General features: G+C 35.4%; 1 protein-coding gene and 1 pseudogene across 1 annotated transcript; both read left to right on the top strand.

The window, feature by feature from the left end:
• The first annotated feature begins 12,953 nt into the window (after positions 1-12,953).
• LOC112504245 lies at positions 12,954-14,928 on the top strand (annotated as a pseudogene).
• Positions 14,929-24,535: 9,607 nt separating this feature from the next.
• LOC112504244 (zinc finger MYM-type protein 1-like) lies at positions 24,536-25,398 on the top strand. The gene is made up of 2 exons (XM_025108177.1): positions 24,536-24,980; positions 25,040-25,398. The coding sequence occupies exons 1-2, from the start codon at positions 24,536-24,538 to the stop codon at positions 25,396-25,398; spliced, it is 804 nt and encodes a 267-aa protein (XP_024963945.1).
• The last annotated feature ends 1,409 nt before the right edge of the window (positions 25,399-26,807 follow it).

Here is a 26,807-nt window from a genome sequence, read left to right as displayed (position 1 = left end):
CTACTCATGATTTGGAGCTAGGAGCGGTGGTGTTCGCACTCAAGATCTGGAGACATTATCTCTACGGTACTAAGTGCACTATTTTCACGGACCACAAGAGCCTTCAACATATTCTTGACCAGAAAATGCTCAATATGAGGCAAAGAAGATGGGTTGAGCTACTTAGTGACTACGATTGTGAAATAAAGTACCATCCAGGCAAGGCTAATGTAGTAGCCGACGCTTTAAGTCGAAAGGAAAGGGTAAAACCGACAAGAGCACGTGCTATGGGAATGATGGTTCAGACGAGTTTAAAGACTCAAATTCTAGAAGCACAAGGAGAAGCTCTGAAAGAAGAAAACATGAAGAATGAAACCTTGCAGCACTTAGAGAAAGAATTTGAAATGCAAGCAGATGGGCTGCATTACTTTAAGAATAAAGTATGGATACCAAAGGTTGGTTACCTACGATCAACTATTTTGGATGAAGCCCATCGATCCAGATATTCGATTCACCCAGGAGCAGATAAAATGTATGAGGATCTGAAATAGTATTATTGGTGGCCAAGAATGAAGAAAGATATTGCTTTGTTCGTAAGCAAGTGCCTAACTTGTGCCAAGGTAAAGGTTGAACATCAAAAACCATCTTGTCTACTCCAGCAACCTGAAATACCACAATGGAAATGGGAGCAAATAACCATGGATTTCGTAACTAAGCTACCCAGAACTGGAAAGGGGCACGATACTATATRGGTTATAGTAGACCGACTTACCAAATCAGCTCATTTCATTCCCATTCACGAAGATTTCAGCATGGAAAGGCATGCACAAATCTACGTCAATGAAATAGTTACACGTCATGGTGTGCCTATTTCCATTATTTTGGATAGAAATACACGTTTTACATCACGATTTTGGCAGTCTCTTCAAAAGGCATTGGGTACGCGCTTGGATTATAGCACCGCCTATCATCCTCAAACAGATGAACAATCGGAAAGAACTATTCAAACGTTAGAGGATATGTTGCGTGCATGCGCAATAGATTTTGGTGGGAGTTGGGATACTCATCTGCCCCTTGTTGAATTCTCTTATAACAACAGCTATCACGCCAGCATACAATATGCACCGTACGAAGCTCTATACGGACGTAAATGCAGATCGCCGCTTAGCTGGGTAGAGATCGGAGATAGACAGTTGACAACGCTTGATATTATTCAGGAAACCACTGACAAGATTTAAATCATCAACGAGAGACTCAAGACAGCAAGAGACCATCAGAAGAGTTATGCGGATAATCGGAGAAAGTCGTTAGAATTCCAAGTGGGGGATAAAGTACTTTTAAAGGTATCGCTATGGAAGGGACTAGTACGTTTCAGGAAGAGAGGCAAGCTGGGTCCCAGATACATTGGTCCATTCGAAATACTCGAAAGAATCAGACCAGTGGCGTACAAGTTGAAGTTACCACAAAATCTAAGCGCCATCCACGACACGTTCCATGTGTCGAATCTGAAGAAATGCCCAACGGATGAAACAATAGTGTTACCCCTGGACGACGTTCAGATTAATGATCGCTTACACTTCGTCGAAGAACCAATCGAGATACTGAATCGAGAAGTTAAACGGTTGAGGCGCAGTAAAATCCCTATTACTAAGGTCCGCTGGAATACGAAACATGGCCCAAAGTACACTTGGGAACGAGAAGATTTCATGAAAATAAAATATCCGCATTTGTTTGCAGAGAAATCCATTGGCAGTAGAAGTCGTTAAATTTCGGGACGAAATTTCTCTAACAGGGGGAGACTGTGACAACTGTCAAAATTTAAGCTTCCAGGTTGCTCATATTAATTTTATATTAGTGTTATTAAAGATAATTTATAAGATTAGGAGTTAGTTAGATTAGATTAGCTGAAAAATTTCTAGACTTTCCGGTAGTTGCTTAGAAAGTCCGGTTCCGACCCGTAACAATCTGAAACGTCCTATATAGTGCCAAATGCTCCAATTTATACCCAATTTATATAAAACACAAAGTTTTAGTGTTTTAAATATAAAACTTTTTATTAAATGAATTTAACCATCATGGATTTATAATTTGAAGAAAAATATCAAAATTGAGAAAAATGACATTTTAACAATTTTGAGGCTTAAATTTAATTAAAATAAAAAGAAGATATATTTTCGGGTTTGGGCCCCCCCCCCATGGTCGGCCACCCCCCCCCCTTCCCTCCTAAACCCACATATAAATATGATTATTTTTTCCCTCTTACAACTCATTCTCACTTTTCAAAATATGAAACTCCCACTCTCTCTCTAAACTCAAGAAGCTCAAGGATCACCTTCTTTATCCTTCATATTCAGCCAATTTCTTCATATTCTTCCATCAAAATAGCAAAGATTTTGAAGATATTACATCCTTCTCATCATCAATCAAGGTAACAACTTCATCTCTACTATTTTCTTGCAAACTTTGGGGGGAAACCCACTTTTCTTGCATTTTAAACTACATTCTTCTAACCTCTGAATATTTATGAGTTTTAAGGAGAGATTACATACCAAAAACATGTAAAAATGTTCATATGATGGTGGTAATCTATGACCCAAACATTAGAACTCAAGAAAATAGGTAAAATCATGTTACATGTGGGTTTGATTCCTAAAAAAATGACATTTTAAGTGCTGACAGATTGCATGCATGTGCATAAATCGTCCATTTCTTGCAAATAATATGTTCAAATGTCATGAACTTCTTCTAAAAGTTCATTTATTGAGTTGAGGTTTTAATCCAATTGGTCTCACTCAAAAACATTGAGTTTTGACTCCCCAAATACTCAAAACAAGATGCATGTGCATCTGGGAGTTTTTCAGTAGGTAAACCCTACTTTAAACAACYATAACTCTCTAAATAATCATCCAAATCATTGATTTTTCTTCTGGAGGTTAATTTAATGAGTTACCTTTCCAATACCACTGATTTCATTCAAAAATATGGTGATTTGAGGTTTCAACTACTCAAAACAAAATGAGTATGCAATCTATCCAAAACTGACATATTTCTATATGCATGTTCTAATGACCATATCTCTTTCAAAACTTGATGAAAAAGGATGATTCTTCCTTTGAGAGTTAACTATATGAGTTATATTTTGCATGCAAGTGGAATCACATGAAAATATGGAGTTTTAACCTCCAAACACCTAAAACACTTTAGGTGTGCAAACTGTAAAACCATCAGTAGGTAGATCCTACTTTGTGTGTTAATATCTCTTTTATTACTTGCTCTTAGTATATGATTCTTCTTTTGAAATATTCTTTTATGAGTTAGGGTTCATATGAACCAGTTTCACTCAAAAATACGAAGTTTTGAGGCATTAACCAATTTATTAAAGTTAAGTGTGCAATCTGTCAACTAATGACGGATGTGTGCATGTAACTTTATGGTGCCATATCTTCCTCTTAACTCATCCAAAATGAGTGATTCTTATCTTAAAAGTTTCATTTAGGTGTTTAGTTTATTCCAACTGGAATTTCTACAAAACACTTAGTAAACTCTTCAAATGAGTATTTTACTAACATGGTGTAATCTGCCATACCAATTGTGACATATTGTATTGCATAAATTATTTGAACCATTTTTACATGTCCAAAATGCATGAAATTTGGTCACAATGACCATAACTCAGTACTATATCCCATATAAAAATATAGGAAACTATGTCATTTTAAAAGTCTCTATAAATTGATCATTTTTAGTACTATTAGTTTCTGTTCAAAAGTGAAATTCTGGAATTATTTGATTTTATAAATTTTGATCATTTATTGGATTATAACATTACTTCCGATATAAATTACTATATTAACGAGCATATGTGCATTATGTATAATTGGACTATACATAATCAAGTTGGACATATGTAGACAATTATAGACTTAGGACTTATTAATCCCCATAAGTAGTTTTAAACTCATAAGTGACGGTTTTGGATATTTCTCTTGATAGGGAAACGTTAAGCCAACGTGTGGAGATCGGATCGTGTTTTTGTTTAGCGGAGCTTTGCAAAAGTGTGAGTATTCACAGCCCCTCTTTCAAAGTATTTATTACGTTTTGGGGTGAAAAGCATGATTGAATGTGTTATAGCAATCCCACTTAGAAACTACAGGTAAGGGTGCACTATACTTAAAAAAAACAAAGGTTCTACATATGTGGGGTATTAGTCCCACCGCTAAGGTAGAATTAAAAACCGTTTTATGGGGTCGAAAGGTTTAGTGGTGGCTTTTTATATACTTAATTTTATAGTACAAATTGCCTTGAGCAATCCAATACTTTCTTTCAAAGTAAAGTGAGTGCCATTAAAAATTTAATTTGCTTATATTCACTTATGCAAAAGGAGGTTTGCAAAATTGAAAACCTGTGAACTCACCAGCTCTTTGTAGTTGACCTTGTTTTATTATGCTTTTCAGGGGTAAGAAAGGTTAACTGATAACGTTTATGTTCGGGGCGCTACGACATCGACCATATTTATTTTTAAAATCTTTTTTGTTGAAAACTTTGATTGCACCATGTTGTTAAAAACTTTGAACTTGTATGATGTAATTTCGGACTTTATATGTTATGTATTTAATGGACAATTGGTGTTGTTTTCGCCCTATCGCTGTGAAATCTTGAACTATCACTCCTCGTGTTTCCGCTTTAGCAGGGTGTGACTATAGCAGTCAAACAGATGGAAGAAGACTTTTTAAAATTGGAACAGAGCTCTGGGTCAGTCAGAGAATACACAGAGAAATTCATAGAATATTCAAGGTTTGCAGAGCATTATATCTCAACAGAGGCTAGAAAAGTAGAACGGTACATTTGGGGTCTAAACCATCTATCAGAGAATTTGTTATAGCAATGAACCCTACTACCTTTCCAATGGCAGTAGATGCAGCAGAGATCACTGAGAGGAATAAGAATAGAAGTGAGGAAGGTAAGCAGATGGAGAAAAGAAAATGGGAAGGATCTTCGGCTAGTTATCGAGGATCAAAAACTACCAAGTTCAATAATAGAGCAATGCAGAGACCGATAGAAAGAGCCTGTCCTCGGTGTCGATAATATCACCGAGAGGAATGCCGAACAGAACCCATAAAGTGTTTTAATTGTGGTGAGATTGGGCATACTTCAAATTTCTGTCGACAAAATAGAAAATGTTTTCATTGTAATTCCCCAGATCATTTCAAAAACAATTGCCCACAATTGAAAGCTCCACAGCTCACTATGGGAAGCAATACTCCGACCGGCCGTGGGAGACCAAGTTTGGGCAGAGGATCGGGTGGGGCGCAGGGTCGATCTTTTCAAATGACCAAACACGAAGTAGAAACTACACCCGATGTAGTAACAGGTACATTTTTTGTGAACTCCTTACATGCTAAAGTGTTATTTGACTCGGGTGCAAATTTCTCGTTTGTATACCCATCATTTGCCTTATATGTTCATATGAATTTTGTGCCCCTTGACGAAAAGTTAGTAGTTGATACTGCTAACGGTCAAGTATCTGTGAATTATGTGTTTAAAAACTGCATCATTGTGGTTGAGGGATGTAAGCTACCCATTAGACTATTTCCCATGCCTATGAAAGATTTTGATATAGTGGTTGAAATGGACTGGTTGGCCGAAAACCAAGCCAACATTGTTTGCGATAAGAAGATAAATAAAATAGTATTGCCAGACAGAGGAACAGTTGTTATTTTTGGTGATCATCACAGTCATTTCACCAGTTTGTTATCAATAATGAAAACCAGAAGATGCATGCATAAGGGCTGTCAAGGATTTTTGGCCTATGTAATCAATGCCAAAAAGGAAAAAGAAGAACAGAGATTGATTCTAGTGGTCAGTGATTTTCCAGAAGTATTCCTGGAGGATTTTTCTGGACTTCCACCAGATAGAGATATAGAATTCAGAATTAACCTCTTACCAAGGGCAATGCCTATAGCCAAAGCACCATACAGATTAGCCCCACCAGAGTTAAAAGAATTGGTCATGCAATTAGAAGATTTACTTGATAAAGGCTTTATTAGACCAAGTACATCACCTTGGGGAGCTCCAGTTCTGTTTGTCAAGAAGAAAGATGGGTCTATGCGAATGTGTATAGATTACCGAGAACTCAACAAATTAACGATCAAAAATAAATATCCATTACCCAGAATAGACGATTTGTTTGATCAATTAATAGGGGCTACCTATTTCTCCAAGATTGATCTACGGTCTGGATATCACCAACTCAAGGTAAGAAATGAATACATTCCTAAGACTACTTTCAGGACAAGGTACGGACATCATGAATTTTTGGTTATGCCTTTTGGATTAACGAATGCACCCTCAGCCTTCATGGACTTAATGAACAGAGTATGCCGAGAATATCTTGATAAGTTTGAGATTGTGTTTATTGACGATATTCTGATTTACTTAAAGACAGAGGAAGAACATGCAGAGCACCTCCGTCCGGTCTTGAGTCTCTTAAAGAAAGAAAGGTTATATGCTAAGCTGTCAAAATGTGAGTTCTGGTTACGAAAAGTTCAATTTTTGGGGCACGTGATATCAGAAAAAGGGATACAAGTAGATCCAACAAAAATTGAAGCGATTGCAATATGGGAAGCATCAAAATCCCCATCTAAAATTCAAAGCTTTTTAGGATTGGCAGGATATTACCGTAAGTTTATGCAGAACTTTTCAAAGATAGTTGTGCCATTAACCAAGTTAACCCGGAAGAATGTCAAGTTTCAATGAAAGATAGAGCAACATAAAGCGTTTCAGTTATTAAAGGATCATCTCTGCAGCGCTCCAATTTTATCTCTGCCCGATGGAACAGAAGACTTCATAGTGTACAATGATGCATCAAAGTTGGGATTGGGTTGTGTATTAATGCAGAGGGGAAAAGTCATATCTTATACATCTCGCCAACTAAAGGATCATGAAAAACAATATCTTACCCATGACATGAAACTAGCAGCCGTGGTCTTCGCACTAAAGATATGAAGGCACTATCTTTTAGGAACTAAATGCCAAATCTTTACAGATCATAAAAGCTTACAACATTTGTTCAACCAGAGGGATCTGAATATGAGGCAGAGACGATGGATTGAACTTGTTAACGACTATGATTGTGAGATTCTCTACCATCCAAGAAAGACAAACGTAGTGGCCGATGCTCTAAGCCGAAAGGAAAGAAGTGGTACAATCAGAGCAATGAAAATCTGCCTAACTCCAGACCTTTACCAAGAGATTTTGAAAAACCAGAGGGAAGCTGTTAAAGAAGAAAATCAGAAGTCTGAAAAACTGAGAAAAATGATTTCTATCATGGAAATCAACAACGAAGGAATTTTATGCTTGCAAGGACGAATTTGGATACCAAGTTATGGGAATATATGAGAAACTATCCTAAATGAAATCCACAAGTCCCGTTACTCAGTACATCCAGGTACCAACAAAATGTATAAAGATTTGAAGGCATTTTATTGGTGGCCAGGTCTCAAGAAAGACATAGCCAGGTATGTGAAGCGATGCTTAACTTGTTTGCAAGTCAAAATTGAACATCAAAGACCCTATGGGAACTTGCAATCATTAGAGATACCAGTCTGGAAATGGGATCACATTACAATGAACTTCATCATGAAATTACCTCGAACACCAAAAGGTTATGATGCAATTTGGTTAATAGTGGACCGTCTATCAAAGTCTGCACATTTTCTACCAATTAAAGAAACTTATTCATTGGAAAGATTGGCTCAATTATACATCAAAGAAATCGTGACCAGACATGGTGTTCCATTGTCCATTATTTCTGACCGTGACAGTCGCTTTACTTCAAAATTCTTGAAAAGTCTACAAAGAGCTTTGGGATCTCAAATCAGATTGAGTACAGCTTATCACCCACAAACGGATGGACAAAGTGAAAGAACCATCCAGATTCTTGAAGACATGTTAAGAACCTGTGTCATTGACTTCGGGGGATCATAGGATAAAAATTTACCATTGATAGAATTTTCCTACAATAACAGTTATCACTCCAACATTCAAGCAGCACCTTATGAAGTCTTGTATGGCAGAAAATGTCGAACAACACTTGTTGGAATGAGGTAGGCGAAAAACAGTTAACCGGGGCCAGAAATTGTGCAAACAACATCCGAAAAGATTGAACAGATTCGAGCAAGAATTAAGACTGCCCAAGATCGACAGAAAAGTTATGCTGACAAAAGGAGAAAATCGATTGAGCTCGACATATGTGACTTTGTAATGTTGAAGGTATCACCATGGAAGGGTGTTATGAGATTTGGGAACAAAGGAAAGATTAGTCCAAGGTATATTGGACCCTTCAGAATTTGCAAACGGGTTGGGCCAGTAGCCTATCAATTGGAACTACCAGAAGAACTCAGTTAGATTCACAGTACCTTCCATGTATCAAATCTGCGTATGTGTTTGGCAGACCCAAGTCTAGCGATACCACTTCCTGAGATCAAACTTGATAATAAGATGAATTTTATCAAGACACCAGAAGTAGTAACTGACAGAAAGACCAAGGTCTTGAGAAATAAAGAGATTAGTCTGGTAAAAGTACAGTGGCGTTTTCATAAGGGTTCAGAAGCAACATAGGAACTAGAATTTGATATGAGAACCCAATATCCATTGTTATTTGAATGAATTCCGGGACAGAATTCTTTTAAGGGGGAGAGAATGTTATAACTGGGTTTTCTGCAAACCTGGGTTGAGGTAAATTTATGTGTTCATTATGTGAATTATGTGATAGCATGCATATTGTCTTAAAGATAAATGCATGAATTATGTGCACATGTGTGGTAATTTGATATTATGCATGCATGTGGAATTTTATAGGCGGTTATATGATAAAATAATAGGTGAGAATATTATTATAATCCAAACCTTCATGGTTAAGAAAGGTTGATTATAAAACATTATCTTTCCACCGCCTAATGATTTTATATTGAAAGATATTCATCACCGCCTNTAAGAAAGGTTGATTATAAAACATTATCTTTCCACCGCCTAATGATTTTATATTGAAAGATATTCATCACCGCCTCATCCTAAGTATAAAAGAAAAAGGAYAAGGTAAAAACCTTATCAGTTCACTATTTTGCAAAATATACAAGAGAAATATAAAGGCGGTGAAAGCATTCTTAGAAAGTGTTCTTGAAAAAAAAATATATTCTTGAAGAATATTGTTGTTTAAAGATTTTGTGATTTGCTGCGTGATAATCTGCAGAATCTGTTATTTTAAAGTGAGTTTTAAACTACCGTCGATTATAAATTGTGAGTTTTATTTACTGTTTGATTCTATAAATTCTGGAATATTGATGGGTTTAAATTTAAAAGAATCCAGTAGAACTGTTTTAAACGGTTTTTAAAAGAAACTGTTTTATGAATTGAAAAGCTTAAACCTGTTTTGAAAAAGGTTGAGCAGGAACTGTGTTTGAAGGAACTGTTTGGATTTGGTACTCTGTTTTTGAGAATTAAGCAAAAACAGACGATTGCAAAATCATATAAAGAATAGATTGTTCTTATGGATTGAAAGGTTTGAATATAAACCTGTGTTGAGAATATGATTTGATTAAAACTATAGACGAGATTCACTCTGACGTATGTGACTGGTTCCGTCATTGGATGAAATAGTCTATAGATTTTGGATAAAACTATGAACGAGGTTCACTCTGACAGAAAGGTCTGCAGCTTGTCATTGGATGAAATAGTTCATATGAATTTCAGAAGAAATAAGGATGGTCGTTGTGTGTGATGGATAGTTATTGCTATAAACAGGGGATTAATGGAAGTAATAAGGATGGTCGTTGTATGTGTGTGCATGGTATAACTCTTACTATTATATCTAATAAGATTACAACAGATTGGAGTTCTCTCTTCTTGGTGATTTGAGGATTCAGAGATGTTGTTCTTATTAGATATTGTAGTATTAATGTTATGGTTATGGGAAAAATAGGTGGCTTATGGTCATTGGTTTTGGCAAAAAGTATTTTGTAACAGAATGTTCATTTTATGAGAAACCAGAGAGACTCTGGTTAGTTCTCACTATTGGACCAAAGGATTCTGGTTATTGATTTGAGAAATATGCAAGTTTTTACTAAATGCAATAATTGGACCAGAGGCTCTGTATCTTTTCATAAGAGCTTTTGTGTCAAAATCATGTTTTAAGAAGTTTTCAAGAAAAAGGATTTTATAATTAGCTTTCTATACAAAAGACAGACTAGAGGGGCTCTGGTCGACTCGCACGTTTAACCAGAGGCTCTGGTTGGTCATAAGTTTTAAACCAGAAGCTCTGGTCGAGCATGAATTCTTTATAACTGTTCATTTTATGAAAAAGGCTGTCTTATTGATTGGAAGCTTAGCTAAAGAACATTATATGTATGAGCCAGAAGTTCTGGTTAGTACAACCAGAGGCTCTGGTCGAGGAACCAGAAGCTCTGGTAGGGAGACCAGAGGGGCTTTGGTCTTGTTTATTGAAATATATTCCAAGTATGGTTTGGAACCAGAGGCCGATGGACCGAAACATAATATGATTTTCAATTTTTGACTACATGAAATGAATTATTTGAAATAAATGTTTTGGTGATCTTCACCTTGCATTACATAAAAGGGAACCTCATTAGACATTCATGTCTAACCTTCATTTTTGTGTTTTAAAAAATATGTGTGCAGGTAATGATAATAAGAGCAAGAGCATTTTGTGAAATAATTCCCTATGTACTTTGCTATATTTTGAAGCTTGGATGCTAGGATACAAGAGCATGTACTTTTGGAATTTTTTGGATCTATGTAATTTTGCATTATAGACTCTTGTGTTATATACCTATGTGGGAGAAAACATGTATTCTATGTATGAGATATGAGTTATATGCAATGTTGTGGATTTGGGGTGTTACAACATGTAATACCAAGTCATAGACGCATACGACCTTTGATGCAACCTAAGTCACAGGACACATCGTCCGCACACCAACAGGTCCTTTCACGTGTATTATCACATTTGATTAGAGTGTTCTCGCGTTCTCATAAAATGGGGGTGTTCTCGTTTCAACCTCCACCTATATATGTATCTCTGCTATATATATATATATATATATCTTATACACCCACAACATATATATACACATAGATATGTCATATGCAGTTAGCAACCAACATACACACATACATACATGCAGTAGATATATGTATAAAACACATAAAACATATACATATATACATACATAGTATATATAAGATATGTACATGTACATATACACATGTACATTGAATAGTAATTAGCATATACACATGCATACATAACATATATACATATATGCATACACACATAGCAAATTATCACTACAAACAAATGATTTTTACACACAAAAATCATCCACAGAAATATCCATTGGTGATTACTAACAGATTATTAGAAAATATCAATGGTTCGATAGATACTGATGTTTTTCAGAAAATACCAACGGATCACCCAGATAATACCTGGATAATCTGTCACTGATTTGAATTGCCCGCCATCAGTTTACCCACCAACTTTTGTTACGGTTTTGGTGATGAACACCCCTTTAGCAACGGATTTTCCAAGGAAAAGTCTGTAGGCAAAAGTCTCCCATTTATTAGTGTATACAAAATCAATTAAATTAAAACTCATATGAATAAGAAAACTTGAAAAACACAAAAAAGAAAAACGATGAAGCCATCAGTAATCCGTCGCCGTTGCTAATCCGTTTGTAATTAGCGACGGGCATGTGGAAAATCATTTTAAAGAAAATAAAAAAAAAATTGAAGCATGTCGGTAATATACAAAAATTACTGATAGACTACCGAATTTTTTTTAATTATTTTTATTTTCTTTAAATGATAAAATGATGAGGCCGTCACTAATCCATCGCACAACTATCGACGGCCCCATCATTTTATCATTTAAATAAAATAAAAAAGGTTTAAAATTTGTTGGTAGTCCGGTGGTAATTTTGTTTATTACCGACGGATTTTAATTATTTTATTGTTTTATTTCCTTTAAAATGATTTTTTCACGTGTCCGTCAGTAATTACCGACGGATTAACAATGGACACGTGGAAAATCATTTAAAGAAAATTAAAAAAAAATAATTCAAAATCCGTCGGTAATAAAGATATAGCAATGGACACTGGAAAATCATTTAAAGAAAATAAAAATAATATAAAATCCGTCGGTAATAAACAAATTTCCGGACGATTTTTAAGTTTATCGGAAGAATTGCCATTCATGGGCCATCATTGCTATTCCGTCAGTGATGTTTTTTTTTCTACTAGTGATGGTTAACCTGTAACCATCAACTTACATCAACTTACTAAATGCAACATTAAGAGCCGTTTATTAAACACTCATCTTGGTAAGCATTTACCGGTTTAGTTACTTTTTCATATGAACATAAGACGGGCCGAGAATCTTACCCGGTAAGATGAAAGACAATGATCGATAATCTTACCCGGTAAGCGAGGGCGATGACTATTCCTTCGTAAGCACTTACCGGGTTATATATAGATGCTTACCATCAATCCATTTTATGGCAAGAAATGTTACCCAATAACGTAAGTGAAAGTGATGACTCTTGCCGATAAACGCTTACCCGATAAGAGTTTCGTAAACGGCGGCTAAGTTCGAAAAATATTTATTTTAACAACAAAGCATTAAATAATACGTTAAAATATAAATAATTAAATAAATCTTTTCCAATTTATAAGCGATTAAATATGTTTTTGCAAAATATGTTTTCACATTGATAATTGGGTTTCAATCTATGAAAACGTGTTAGGGAAGCCTAACCCATCTCATGGGTAAGAAATTTAGAAACAAGGGCTTTTAAGTTGATTCCATGGACTTGTGTGGCTTAGGTATGCATGCATATATATCCTAATACTACCAAGTACCCTTTACTTGAAACTTATCCTGTTCACTGAGTATAAGAATGTGGCATACACTTACTTCTTCCATGCAAACTCTGGTTGTGCTCATATTCATCATATCACATGCAACTGCTCATGACTTCCACAAATCACTAGAAGCAAAAGCTCTTCGTGCAAACTTTTGGTGGAGACGTCACACTGTTTCTACTCATTGTACTTGGCCTGAAATCACTTGCAACAAGGAACAAGGTGTCGTGAAAATACATGTCAACTGTAAAGGATTTTGCTTCATCAATGATCGATGTGGGATGAAATGGCTCGAGTTTTATTACTTTCCAAACCTCAAGGTCCTTTTCATTGATAATTGTTCTCTTGGTGGAATCATTCCAGAGAAGATTCGGAATCTCCCTCAGTTAGAATACCTTGATATTTCTTATAACAACTTCAATGGTATTTTGCCATCTCAGATAGGGAGTTTGAAGAATTTGTTAGCTTTGTATCTTAGTCAAAACGGATTTACAGGTCCAATTTCCTCAAGATTTGGTCATCTAAACCGACTGAAAATGTTAACCCTTGCTAAGAATCGCATCAATAGCTCCATACCTCAATGCATATCAAAATTGAAGGATGTAGAACCCCTGGACCTTAGTTGTAATGACCTTGTGGCTGTGGTTCCTCCTAATCTTAGAAAGCTGTCAAGACTTTTTCATCTTGATATTTCGTCAAACCAGTTGTCTGGAGTTATCCTCCCAAGTGAACTTACTCGTTGCTTCGCTTTAGAGTACTTGGACCTTAGTAGTAACAATTTAGTTGGAGAAAGACCTAATTTTTCAAATATCCCAAGTTTGGTATTCCTAAACCTGAGTGAGAATCACCTCACTGAACAGTTGAAAAATAACAGTTCCACAAGAAGAGTACTAAATGAAGGGTACCAGCAAAGGTTCCAAATTCTCTTTTATTTCGACATATTTCTTTTCATCATGGTTGGATATGTTTTCTTAGTGGTTGTTTATATATGTTACCATCACCACAAGGCCAAGAAAAAGAAAATCCAACCTGAAGTCAATAGACATGGAGATATGGGCTCGATATTGAATTATGATGGAAGAATTGCATACAAAGACTTCAAGAAGGCAACGGAAGATTTTGACCTCAAATACTGCATTGGAACCGGTGGTTATGGTAGTGTTTATGAAGCAAAACTGCCTAATGGTAAAACATTTGCTTTGAAAAAACTCCACCGTTATGAAGTCGAGCAACCCACATTTGATAGAAGTTTTAGGAATGAGGTCCTAGTGTTAACTAACCTAAGACACAAAAACATAATGAAACTCTATGGTTTTTGTTTCCATAAAAAATGCAACTTCCTTGTATATGAATGCATGGAAAATGGGAGCCTATTTTGCGCATTGAGAGACGTTGAAGCTGTAAAAGTTGATTGGATCATGAGGGTGAACATTCTAAAGGAGGTAGCCGATGCTTTGGCATATATGCATCACGATTGTAACCCACCTATCATTCATCGAGACATATTAAGCAACAATATTCTCTTGAACTCATAAATGGAAGCATTTGTTGCCGACTTTGGAGCAGCCATATTGCTCGACCCTGATTCGTCAAACCAAACTGTAATCGCTGGAATTGTGGGATACATTGCTCCAGGTATTTATATTGAGCATGATGCTTCTTTTACCTCCATTAGCAACTCAAAACTTGGTAACGATCTTTTGTTATGATCATGCATGTAGAACTTGCCTATACCATGGTTGTGACTGAAAAATGTGACGTATATAGCTTTGGAGTGGTGGCACTTGAAACAATTGGAGGGAAGCATCTAGAAGAGCTTTTGGTATCGTCAAACACATATACCAATCATGGCACATCATTGGAAGATATACTAGATCCACAACTCTTTCATCTGACAAACGGATACAAAAGGTCCTTATTCGTATTTATAATGTAGCACTTACATGCATTCTCACAGATCCCAAGTCTCGACCGACAATGAGAAGCGTATCCCAAGAATTATCACGTTGAATGTATCCCAAGAACCGAGGAGTTGTCAGAAAAATTTATTGGGAAGAACACAAATAATGCAATGATTCTGCCTATACACCTAAATATAAATTATCCTAATTATTTTTATTTGTTATCTGTTTCATTAATAATTGAGTAAACTACGTTTTCGTGCTCTGTAGTTTGTAGTTTATAACGATTTTTGTCCCTTATACAAATTACAATGAATATTTTAGTATCTTATGACAAATTTTCATCTTGACCCATGCAACAAACACATTGTCGTCACATGATGAGTAGAGAATTCTATCTATATTCCAAAATAACACACCCAAGAGGAGATATTATGCAAAATCTTGACAACACATTTGATATTTTTCTTACTAGACATAAGAAAACCATATGTATGCTACTATGGAACATAAATTAAAGGTGCATTTGATTCAAATTGATTCGTGATCTTGTAAATTGATAAAATATGCCTATAATCTACTGTTATTCTGTTAATGTCATTATAAATGATATTATAAGTTGTACGTTATGCTTTCTGTATCTTTTTTTAGTTTTAAAAAACGATAGAAGAATAGGGAAAACAATCTACGTACTTAGGTGTTACAAAATACCATTACTGTGTCATTCTTAATAAAACTATATTTTTTATGATTAATATTTATCTTATATTAATTACGTTGGATCCACTTTTCTCATCTTTAACTCACTCAGATGATCATCTTTAACTCGTTAAATGCGTAGCTGAAAGTGTTGAATAAATTTGTTGTAACACTTTTATATATCGTACATAGTTATTTGGTCCTATAAAAAGGTAAACGAGTCTATTAATACATTTGAATATTCTATGAACCCGATTTCGGGGATTAACTTCCGTTGATTTTGAAACATGAAAACGAGTGTGATAGATAATCAATCAATAACCAGAGGGTGGGTGGGGACACATGAGAATATGCATACCCAAATTTAACCGTGTAATTCTGGAAGTCAATGGCATAGAAGGCACTTTGGTCAAGACACTTGATCCGAAATTTCTAACCCCTTTAAGGGTTTGGGGTTAGCTCTATCTAAAAATAACTTCGTCTCAAATTACTTCGTGATTATTTATCAAACGTTTACACGGTCATGTCATTACTAGGGGGCCGTTTACTCAAATACTTACCCAGTAAGTGCTTACCGGTAGGAATCAACACTGTAATCTTTTTTACCATATAAGATTGTTGTATATTAAAACGGTATTGTATGCAAAAATTTACCCGGTAAACGCTTAACCGGTTAAGAGTCTTCACCATCACTTACTGGGTAAGACTCTCTATCCCTATCATCGCTCTTACCGGGTAAGATTTTCAGCCCTTGCCATGTGCATCAGGTGAGGAAAGTTACCCGATCCACACTTACCGGGTAAGTATTTAGTAAACGGCCCCTAGATGAGCATAACAAGTACCAAGAATCTTACCCTGTAAAAAGCAAGGACTAAAAACTAAAAAAAATCTTTTCTAATAAGAGGCATTAAAAAACAAGGACTAACAATCTTATTTGTTAAGTAAAAGAGAAGACTCTATCCCGGTAATCGTTTAACGGGTAAAAAAACATTTGCTAACAATCTATCTTGATGGTCGAGAATGTTACCCAATAAGGTAAATGAGAATGGTGACTTTTACGGGATATATATTACTTTCTTCATTCCAACAATTTTTATTTATTTTTGTTTAAAAATAACTGTAAGCTTTTTAAAATTACATAGCTAAATTCTCAAATTGTCCCTTAATTAATTAACAAACATCTAAGAGTTGATACATTAAATAAGGGTAAAGTTGTTATTTGATTTACTAAAAAATAAATAATTATTCATATCTAAAACTCGATCACTTTATTATGAACGCTTATTTTTAGGATGTATGAAGTATTGTTTAGGGTTTTCAAAGAGTGATGTGTTTTAGACTTTTAGTAATGAAATACATGCATGAGAGAGTGTAAATAAATGGTGGACATCAATCTCAACAATTCATCTACTTTAATAAATATTAAATTCAATGAATATTTCGATTATTTTTTATAAAAAAATGTTGATCATAATAAATAAAATTTGATAATCTTGCATAAATATTGAAATCGTAATAGATGAACTCTCAATATCTCAATTAATTGGTTTGCATGATTTATATTAATGGTTGAGTTTGTAAATGAAACCATATATATATATATATATATATAGAGAGAGAGAGAGAGAGAGAGAGAGATCAAATGAAAACCGTCTAATTCTTAAAAACCGTGTAAACTAATTTCGACCAATAGAAAAATTTCCTTTTTTCTTAAATAAATTTAATCATTAAGGGTAGATTTGTCATTTACATTGTTTAATAATTAAATATGAAAGTTATTAATAAATCTTAATTAAGAAAATATAATAATTGAAATTTTATAAATGGTAATATTTAAATGTTTATTTAAATTAGAATTTTAAAAATTGAATATTGTTATTTGGTTTCTCGGTTTATTAGTGGTAATAATATGAAAATCGAAAATTATTATATTCATTAATCCACGAAATCAGTAACAGATCCAAACAAAGATTTATGAACCGATAAAAATATAATCATCTGTGAAACAGATTCATGTTAGATTTGTTCATGAAAACGTTCATTGAGGAGCTTGTTTTATGAAACGTATGCAGATTGGTTCGTGAAAACGTTCATTGAGGAGCTTGTTTTATGAAACTTTTGGGGATGAACTGGTTGCGTAATATAATACTCTTGCATAATCTTATTTTCTTATCAACAATATTTGATGAAATTGTTTCATTTTGTTATATTTTTTTTGGGATGAATTTTGTTCACGTAATGGTTAACAAAGCATGTAATGGTAAATGCATTGATTCTATGAAACGTGTTCGTATTGGAAAAAATTGGCTGCTGAAATGGGCGCATGAAGAAAGTGAAACCATTTCATAATTGATAAGAAAATGTTGTGTAATTAGCAAACAGTGAAATCATTTCATTATTACGATGAAACAGATCCATCTACCAATAACAGTGAAACCATTTCATAATTAAATTGAAACGGATCCATATACCGGAAATTTGAAAATGACAAATGTCTCATCTAGCATTACGTTAATTTGTGTATTGATGAAACTGTGAAACCATTTCATTCATGAAATGTAGTAATATTTTTTTATTATTATTATTCAAAAAGTTTCATTATGTTAAATTGATTATAGTGTGTTTTATTTTTATTGTTTATCTATTTCAATGATAGATGATATTTTTTTTAATAATATTTGAACATAAAATTAATATATTATTTTACAAATGATTTTGTTTCATTAATATTACGATATACATTATATGGTTGCCACTAATATTACCACTATCAAAGTTACCATTTTGTCTTTTTGGGATTATAAAATAAATTTTATTTTTTAATTTCCTAATATAACCTAAACTAATCTTGACCATTGATCAAGAAAATGAATGGATAAGATTGGTTTACATGGTTTAAACAAATGAGGGCGATTTTCATTTGATCGCTCCTTACTCTCTCTCTCTCTCTCTCTCTCTATATATATATATATATATATGGTTGGGTTCACATAAAACCAGCCTGTTTTCATGAGATTCGTGTGACTACTTTTTTACACTTGAAACTTCACAACAAAACACTATTAAAGTAATAAAAAAAAAAAGTCAAACCTCCATAGTAATTTTTTTAACCATGTTAGGCATCCATGTCTGGTTACATGCTAGTTCTTTTATTAAGATATAATGTAAATGATTCTGTTAGTGATGGTTTGTCGTAATTTTAGCATTTGTTATTTTGGAATGAGGTTTTGGCAATGACCAACTGTTTTATAGTAAACATTGAGTTTTAATTGGTTGATTATTACATAACAAAAGTTATAGTTTACTTACTCCGGTTTTATAAGTGTTTAGTTAATTTAATCAGTTTTGATTCAAAAGAAATTTTAAACCTAAACTTAGGGCCAGTTTAATAAACAATTACGTGGTAAATGCTTAAAGGGTTAGGTGTTGTTTGTTTACCTTTTAATAGTTCTATTAAGAGACAACATATGAATCGTTAAGTGGTGAATTTTGTTTGTCAAAAAAAAAAAGTCTGCCTCTTAATAGTTATTAAAACTCTCTGAATGATTTTGTATCATAGATCTCTCTTAATCATTAAGAGCCCTAATTTCATTGTACACAATTACCAAACAATTATATTTCATTTTGCACTATATCACGAGTGTCTCTTAATCATTCTGCACCAAACCATTCAGCAATTGCCAAATAACCTCTTACTTACCTTACCGGACGTACATGAGAATGATCCAAAATCTTACCCGGTAAGAGCGATGACAAGTACAAAAAGTCTTACTCAGTATGTAAAGCTAGGGTGATGACTCTTACATGGTTAACGCTTACCGGATAAATTATTGGATACGAAACCATTTTGATCGACCAGAATCTTTACCGGATAAATTATTGGATACGATACCATTTCTAACTCAACTTTGATAGCTTGTATATATTGCACAACATGTTGTAACTTATTAAGAGGTGGAAACACAAGTAGTAGATTTACACGTTTATTCATTTGTTTGATGCAAAACAACAAAGAAAGATTTTTTTTTATTAACCTGGATATCCAACCCACTATGCGAGCCGACTAATTCCAGGGCGACCACCTGCTTTGCAGATAGCCCGAAGTCACTGCATTTGAACCTCCGTGGCCACAAGGGGATTTTTATTCCTTCTTGGATTTGAACCTGTGACCTCCTGATTATAATGAGATAGAGGAAAAATAATATTGTATTGAATTCAATTTTATCAAAACTAAATACATAGGAGGTTTATATGGATGCTATACAACAATGGAAAAGAGTAATTACAGGAGCTATCTAAGGAGCTAAAGGAGGAACAATATTTGACAATAATGACCATTTAAGAGCATTAAATCAAATGATTGGACCAATTGTGTTATTGGTCTTAATACGCCCTTGCAATAGTATTTTGAAATAGTACCATCGGGATTCCTTTTGACCCGGAATACCCATTTGCATCCAGTCGGAGTGTGAGAACCTCGTGGAACTAATTCCAAAGTTCCGGTTTGCATGAGGGCATTGAACTCTTGATCCATGGCATGTCGCCATATAGGATCTTTGAGAGCTTGAGTATGAGTGTTGGGTTCAATGGTGGAAGGAATGGGATGAGGGGTGGTGGAGTTGATGAAAGAGGAATTGAAGTATTTTGGGTTTTTATTTCTGGTCCGTTTTGGCTGAGGTGAAGTGGGTGGATAGATGTAATTATCATCGTGAGAAGTGAAGACGGTTGGGGTGGAACACAAATTGGTGGGAGTTCAAACAAGAGTGGATGGCTGAGTTTGCAGTGTGGATGGTGAGGTATGTGGAGTAGAAGGCTGTGTAGGGTAAGGAGAAGCATCAGACATTAGTGAGGTGGGTTCAGAAGTAGGGGTTGGAGGATGGGATTATGATGTTGGACGTGGTATTTCTTGTGGCAGGACATGAGGTATAGGGGTTGCATGAGATGATGATATGTTTGATGAATCTATTGGTGATGAGGAGTTCAGTGCATTAGTGGTTAGTGGGGTTTTGAAGAAATCATCGGCAGTGGGCAAAGGTGAGTGTGGAGGAGGAATGGGAGGGAAAGTGAGATTCAATAAATTGAACATGACGAGAGTGATATTGGCGGCGGTTGGTAGGGTCAAAGCATATGTAAGAGGATTTGTAGGTGGAGTAACCTAGGAAAAGACATGGGGTCGATCGCGGTTGTAGCTTGGAGTTGGTGTACGCCTAAACCATAGGGTTTGAGTTTTGTGTAGTTTGGTGTTTGGTGAAATAGACATTGAAATGGACTTTGGTTGTTGAGGATGGGTGTGGGAAGTCTGTTTATAAGATAGACAGCAATTTCGAAGGCATGAGACCAAAAGGTGAGTGGCAATTTGGCATAATGGAGAAGAGCAAGCCCCGTCTCAACCACATGCCGGTGTTGTCGTTCGACGACACCATTCTGTTCAGGAGTGTGAGGTGGGGTGGTGTAGTGAGAGATGCCATGAGCTTGTAGGAACGGCTTAAGGCCTTGGTATTCACCACCATTGTTAGTGAAGATTGACACAATTGGTATTTGGAAGAACTTCTCAACAAGAAGTTTGAATTGGGGAAATAGTGTGGCAACATCAGATTTCCATTTCATAGGGTAGAGCCAAACATATTTTGAGTAGTAATCTACAAAAATGACGTAATAAGCAAAATTGTCAATGGAAGTTTGAACAGGACCCCAACATCAGAATATATTAATTGAAGCGGTTTTGTGATAACAAATGAATTTGGACCAAAAGGTAGTCTGTGACTTTTATTGATTGAACAAGAGGAACAATGCATATAATCAGAGATTTGCTTAGCACTGAGACCTATATTGGAGACAAGAGACTTGAATACTTTAATGGATGGATGGCCTAGTTTGTGGTGCCATCCAAGTGGAGAGACTTTGGTGGTGGCATTGAGTTGCAATGTGGATGGGAGGTTAGCATAATAGACATCTTCAAGGTTCTCCCCTCGCATTACACGCACCTCGTGCGAAGATCTTTCACAAAAAAATGAGAGAGAAAAAATTCAACAAAAACTCGGTTAGTCTTGCACAGTTTAGCAACGAATATAAGGTTTCTATGTAGATGAGGAACACATAACACATTTGGTAAGGATAAGGTTTTGTGTGGCGTGTTAATGTGTTTAAAGCCAACATGTGATATTTTCAAACCTTTACCATCACCAACTATTATTTCATCAGGTCCCCATATTCAGAGATGTTATGAAGTGTGGACCGATCAGAGGTGACATGATTTGAGGCGCCACTGTCAAATAACCAGGTTGGAGAAATAGGCACTGATCCAGATGTTGTGACATTTGTTGTAGGAATTGCTGAACCGGGGTTACCGATGGTAATGTTGTTGTCTCTCAGAAATCTAGATAGTTTCCGACAGTCCTGAGTCTGATGCCCCGTAATATTACAGAATTGGCAGAAGCTGCTGGTGCGATTTTTTCGGCCTCCATGTGGGTGAGGTGTTGTCCAAGATGAGCGACCTATTCCTCTGTTATTGCGTCTGCCACCTCTATGTGGACCAGAAGATTCAGATGGGTACCGATAGTGTTGTCGTCCTTGTTGGCGAGTGGTATAATTAGCAGTAGCTAAAAGTGGTTCAGGGTTTGGTGTAGTTTCTTTGAGGGCTCTTTCAAAATCACTTAATTTGTCAAAGAGTTCCGGGTAAGATAGCTGATTTTTTTGAACCTTTATGGCAGCCACAATGGTGTTGTAGTCGTCACCTAATTGAGATAAGATGTGAACAAGCAGATCTTCCTCGGCTATAGGGCTTTGTGCGAGGGCGAGATCATCTACAATCGAAGGCATATCTTGGAGATAGTCAGAAGTAGTGTGATTACCTCTGGGGTTTTTAACCAATTTGGATTTGAGTGAGCTTAATCGGGAACGTGAAGCACTGGCAAAACTTGAGTTTAGCCGTTCCCAGGCATCTCTGGCAGTAGTTGCAGACGAGATAAGGGGCTGAATTGATTCCGAGCAGCTTCCAAGGATTGTGCTGATGAGGATTTGGTCTTGTCGATACCGAGGTAGGTATTCTGGATTTGCCTTGTCGTCGATTAATTTCTTTGGCGGTTCACGGTTGCCATCGATGAACGCTTTGAGTTCTAACCCAATTAGGGTGGATTCCACTTGTTTGCGCCAAACAGGGAAATTGACAGAGGTGAGTTTAATAGGGAAGTGGGTAGCGGCAGTAAGTTGATTGGTTGGAGCCATTGATGGGCGTTTAAAGGTGATTTAGGGTTTTTGTGAGAGGGATCGAGAATTGCTCGGAGGAGCCTTTATGTCTCTGATACCATAAAATGAGATAGAGGAAAAATAATATTGTATTGAATTCAATTGTATCAAAACTGAATACATAGGAGGTTTATATAGATGATATACAACAATGGAAAGGAGTAATTACAGGAGCTATCTAAGGAGCTAAAGGAGGAACAATATTTAACAATAATGACCATTTAAGAGCATTAAATCAAATGATTGGACCAACTGTGTTATTGGTCTTAATACTAGTACCTTTGACCTTTGGAGTCAAGCTCAAACCAGACACCACCTTTGTCGTTACAACAAAGAAAGATTAGAAAGGTGGTTTGAGGTATGTATTTAAGCACGATTTCCTTAAATAAAACAACAATTTTACCCCAAATTAGTTTATCTATCTTATGACTATACCCTTATCTATCTTATCAACTTTTAAATATTTGTGTATTAATTACGAGTAGATTTGGAAATTTAGTCGATCTGTTTATCAAACTAGATATTTATTTTGGGACCGAGGTACTTAATCATGCTATGAATACGAGAAAACTGGAAGTTAGCCTAAATGATGCCTTCAACGAGATCATTCCTGTGACACATTTCTCATTATTGGCCAAGACTTTGGATCTCTAAGAATGCAGGCTAGTGCTAATTGATAAACACGAACAATGTTCTTGTGAATCAACTATTCGGTTGGATGAGAAAATCGAGTAAATCTATCAACGATGTACCTTGCCCAGTAGAATGGTTTAATGATGACAGGAGGTCTCCTCTAGTTGTTTCAAGTGCCACCACTCCGAAGCTATATACATCATATTTTTCTGCCGCAACAACGTTGTAGGCAAGTTCTACATCATTAACCAAAAGTTAGTTTGCCGAGTTTTCAACTGCCAAGGGAATTAGAAGAAGTATCTTATTTAATATAAGTATTTGGAGCAATATATCCCAAGGTTCCTACCGTTACTGTTTGGTTGGAGGAATCAGGGTCGAGCAATCTGGCTGCTACAAATGCTGCCATTTCCAAGTTGAAGAGATTATTTTTGCTTGATATATCTTGATGAATAACAGATGGCCTACAATCATGATGCATAGCATGGACTACCTCTTTGATAATGTTCATCCTTGTGATCGAATCCAATTTTACATCTTCAGTATCGTCTCTAATGTCCAAAATAGGCTCCCATTTTCCATGTATTGATATACTAAGAAGTTGCATTTGTTATGCATAAAAAACAATAGTTTCACAATGTTTTTGTGCCTTATATTGATTAAGACTTGGACCTCATTCCTAAAACTCTTGTCAAATGCTGGTTGCGTCGCTTGAAACTGATGGAGTTTTTTCAAAGCAAATATTTTACCGCTATGCAGTTTCGCTTCATAAACACTACCATAGCCACCGGTCCCAATGCAGTATTTGAGGTCGAAGTCTTGTGTTGCCTTGACAATGAAGTCTTCATATGCGATTGCTCCATCTTAATTCAATACCGAGCATACATCTCCATGTTTTTTATACTTAATTGGCTTATCGTTAGGGTAGCCTTGTGATAATGGTAACACACACAAGCATACACCAAGAAGCAAAACCCAACGATGATGGGAAGACTTTCTAAATAAAACACGAATTTGTTTTCCGAAAGGTCTTCTTTAGATGTTAATTTTCTCCTCGAGGCATCGGGAACAATACTCGTGATGTTTCAACCAAAGAACAAATGTGTGTTGTGGTGCATTATGTGGATAGAAGAGGATGTATAATGAAACGTTTTTTAGGCATTGAGCATGTCCCCAACACTACCTCTATCCCACTTAAGGCGACACTTGATGCTTTGCTTTCAAGACATGGATTAAGTATCGCTAAATTGTGTGGGCAAGGTTATGACGGGACTAGTAATATACAAGTTGAAATCGATGGGCTCAAGAGACTAATTTTGAGTGAAAATAAAAGTGCCCATTATGTTCATTGTTTTTCTCATCAACTTCAACTTACTCTTGTTGCTATAGCAAAAAAGCACTCGAAGATTGGTGATTTCTTTTGTCTAGTAAACAATGTTGTGAATGTTGTTGGAAGTTCATGCAAACGTCTTGATTTTCTTCAAGAACAACAAGGTGCGGAAGTTATTGAAGCACTTAATTTAGGTGAAATCCCAAGTGGTCGAGGCCTCAATCAAGAAACTTCTCTATCTAGGGCATTTGACACATGTTAGGATCACATTAAGGTACTTTGGCTAGCATAATAACGTTGTTTCCATTTGTGCTAGATGTGCTTGATATGATAGAGAAAGATGGATTAACTCATGAACAAAAGTATGAAGCTTGTCAACTATCAAATGCGCTATACTTATTTGCTTATGTGTTTTGCCTACACTTCATAAGAATTATGTTGGGAATTACCAACAAATTATCTCAAGCATTACAAAAGATAGAACAAGATATTGTGAATGCGATGAACTTGGTTAGAGTTTGTAAACATCAACTACAAGAACTGAGGGCTGACAATGACAAGTGGGATTCTCTATTTAATCAAGTTACTTTGTTTAGTGAGAAACATGATATTGATGTTTGTAACATGGATGAGATGTTCTTACTTCCTGGACGGTCATGCCGAAATGCTCCATGAATTACAAACTTACACTACTATAAATATGATATTACTTAGAAGCAATACCGATCAATATGAATCTTCCAAACGTAGAGCACACAGGGCTTTTAACCCAGATACATTACCTACAATGGAAGTCGTGTTGAGTTATTTAATATCGTCAATTTGCAACTTATGGAATTGGAGAATCGGTTTAGTGAGAATAGCACTCAACTGCTTCTTTCCATGGCATGTCTAAATCCGAGCGATTGTTTTTCTGCTTTTGATAAGAGAAAATTGATTCACATTGCACGTTTATATCCGGATGATTTATCTGAGATGGAACTTATGGCACTTGATGATCAACTTGAAACTTATATTGTTGATAGGCGGACTTCGACAAATTTTTTTAACTTAAAAGGAATCAGTGATCTTGCACAAAAGATGGTTGAAACAAGAAGGGATAAAGTGTTCTCTCTCTCTCTCTCTCTCTCTCTCTCTCTCTCGCTCTCGTGTATTTGCTTATAAAACTGGCAATGATGTTACCTGTTGCGATCGCGACAGTTGAGAGAGCATTTGCGTAGCTAAGAATAGGTTGTGCAATAGAATGGGTGATCCATAGATGAACGATTACTGGATTTCTTATATTGAAAAAGATGTTTTTGTTGAGGTAGATAATGAAGACATCATAGATAAGTTTCAGAAAATGAAAACTCATCGAGGTCACTATTGAAACTATATAAATAGGTTGGTGCATCAAGAATATATGATCATTATTTTTGCTTGCTATTTTCAAAAAATCAATATTTACTTTCTTTAATTTATTTTATTTATAATTGTTGCTCCCCCTAGACTAAAATCTTGGCCCCGCCACTGTTTAGATATAAGTTTTATTATTTGGTCTATAAACATAAATCTTATAAAGCAGTCTATTAAGACATTCAGATTTTTTTAAGTCATATAAATCCAGTTTTGCTCTAGTGAATATCATATTTGTGTAAGGAAATGAATTTGTTGATCCCAGATCTCTCAATAACACTAATAATCTAGTTATGAGTAACCAAATTATAGTGATTTAATGAAGAAAGTTATGAAGTCTCAAGAATAAAATAAGAAAGTTTAAGAACAATTTTGAGCTCCAAAGGTTTTACTTTATAGATTCATAAACGTAAAACAAAGAGTAAAAAGCCTTATTTTTACAATATACCTAATCATCTATTTATACTAAACGACTATTAAGAAGATAACTATTTAATACTACTTTCTAGCAAATCGTCTAGCTAATAGATAAAGTTTATCTTTCTCATGGATAAACATTAGTAATAAGATAAACTTGAATTCCAGCTGTTGATTTGTCATCTCCAGCTGTCATTCATGATATGATGACTTCATCCTTATCTTCAAATCTTCATTGCATGCTTAGATGAAGTGCTGGAAAATCTTCTAAG

The sequence above is a fragment of the Cynara cardunculus genome, unplaced genomic scaffold, assembly GCF_001531365.2.
Source record: "Cynara cardunculus var. scolymus isolate 2C unplaced genomic scaffold, CcrdV1 Un_Scaffold_4974, whole genome shotgun sequence".
Taxonomy (NCBI): Eukaryota; Viridiplantae; Streptophyta; class Magnoliopsida; order Asterales; family Asteraceae; genus Cynara; species Cynara cardunculus.
This window is presented reverse-complemented; position numbering and strand designations above follow the sequence as displayed.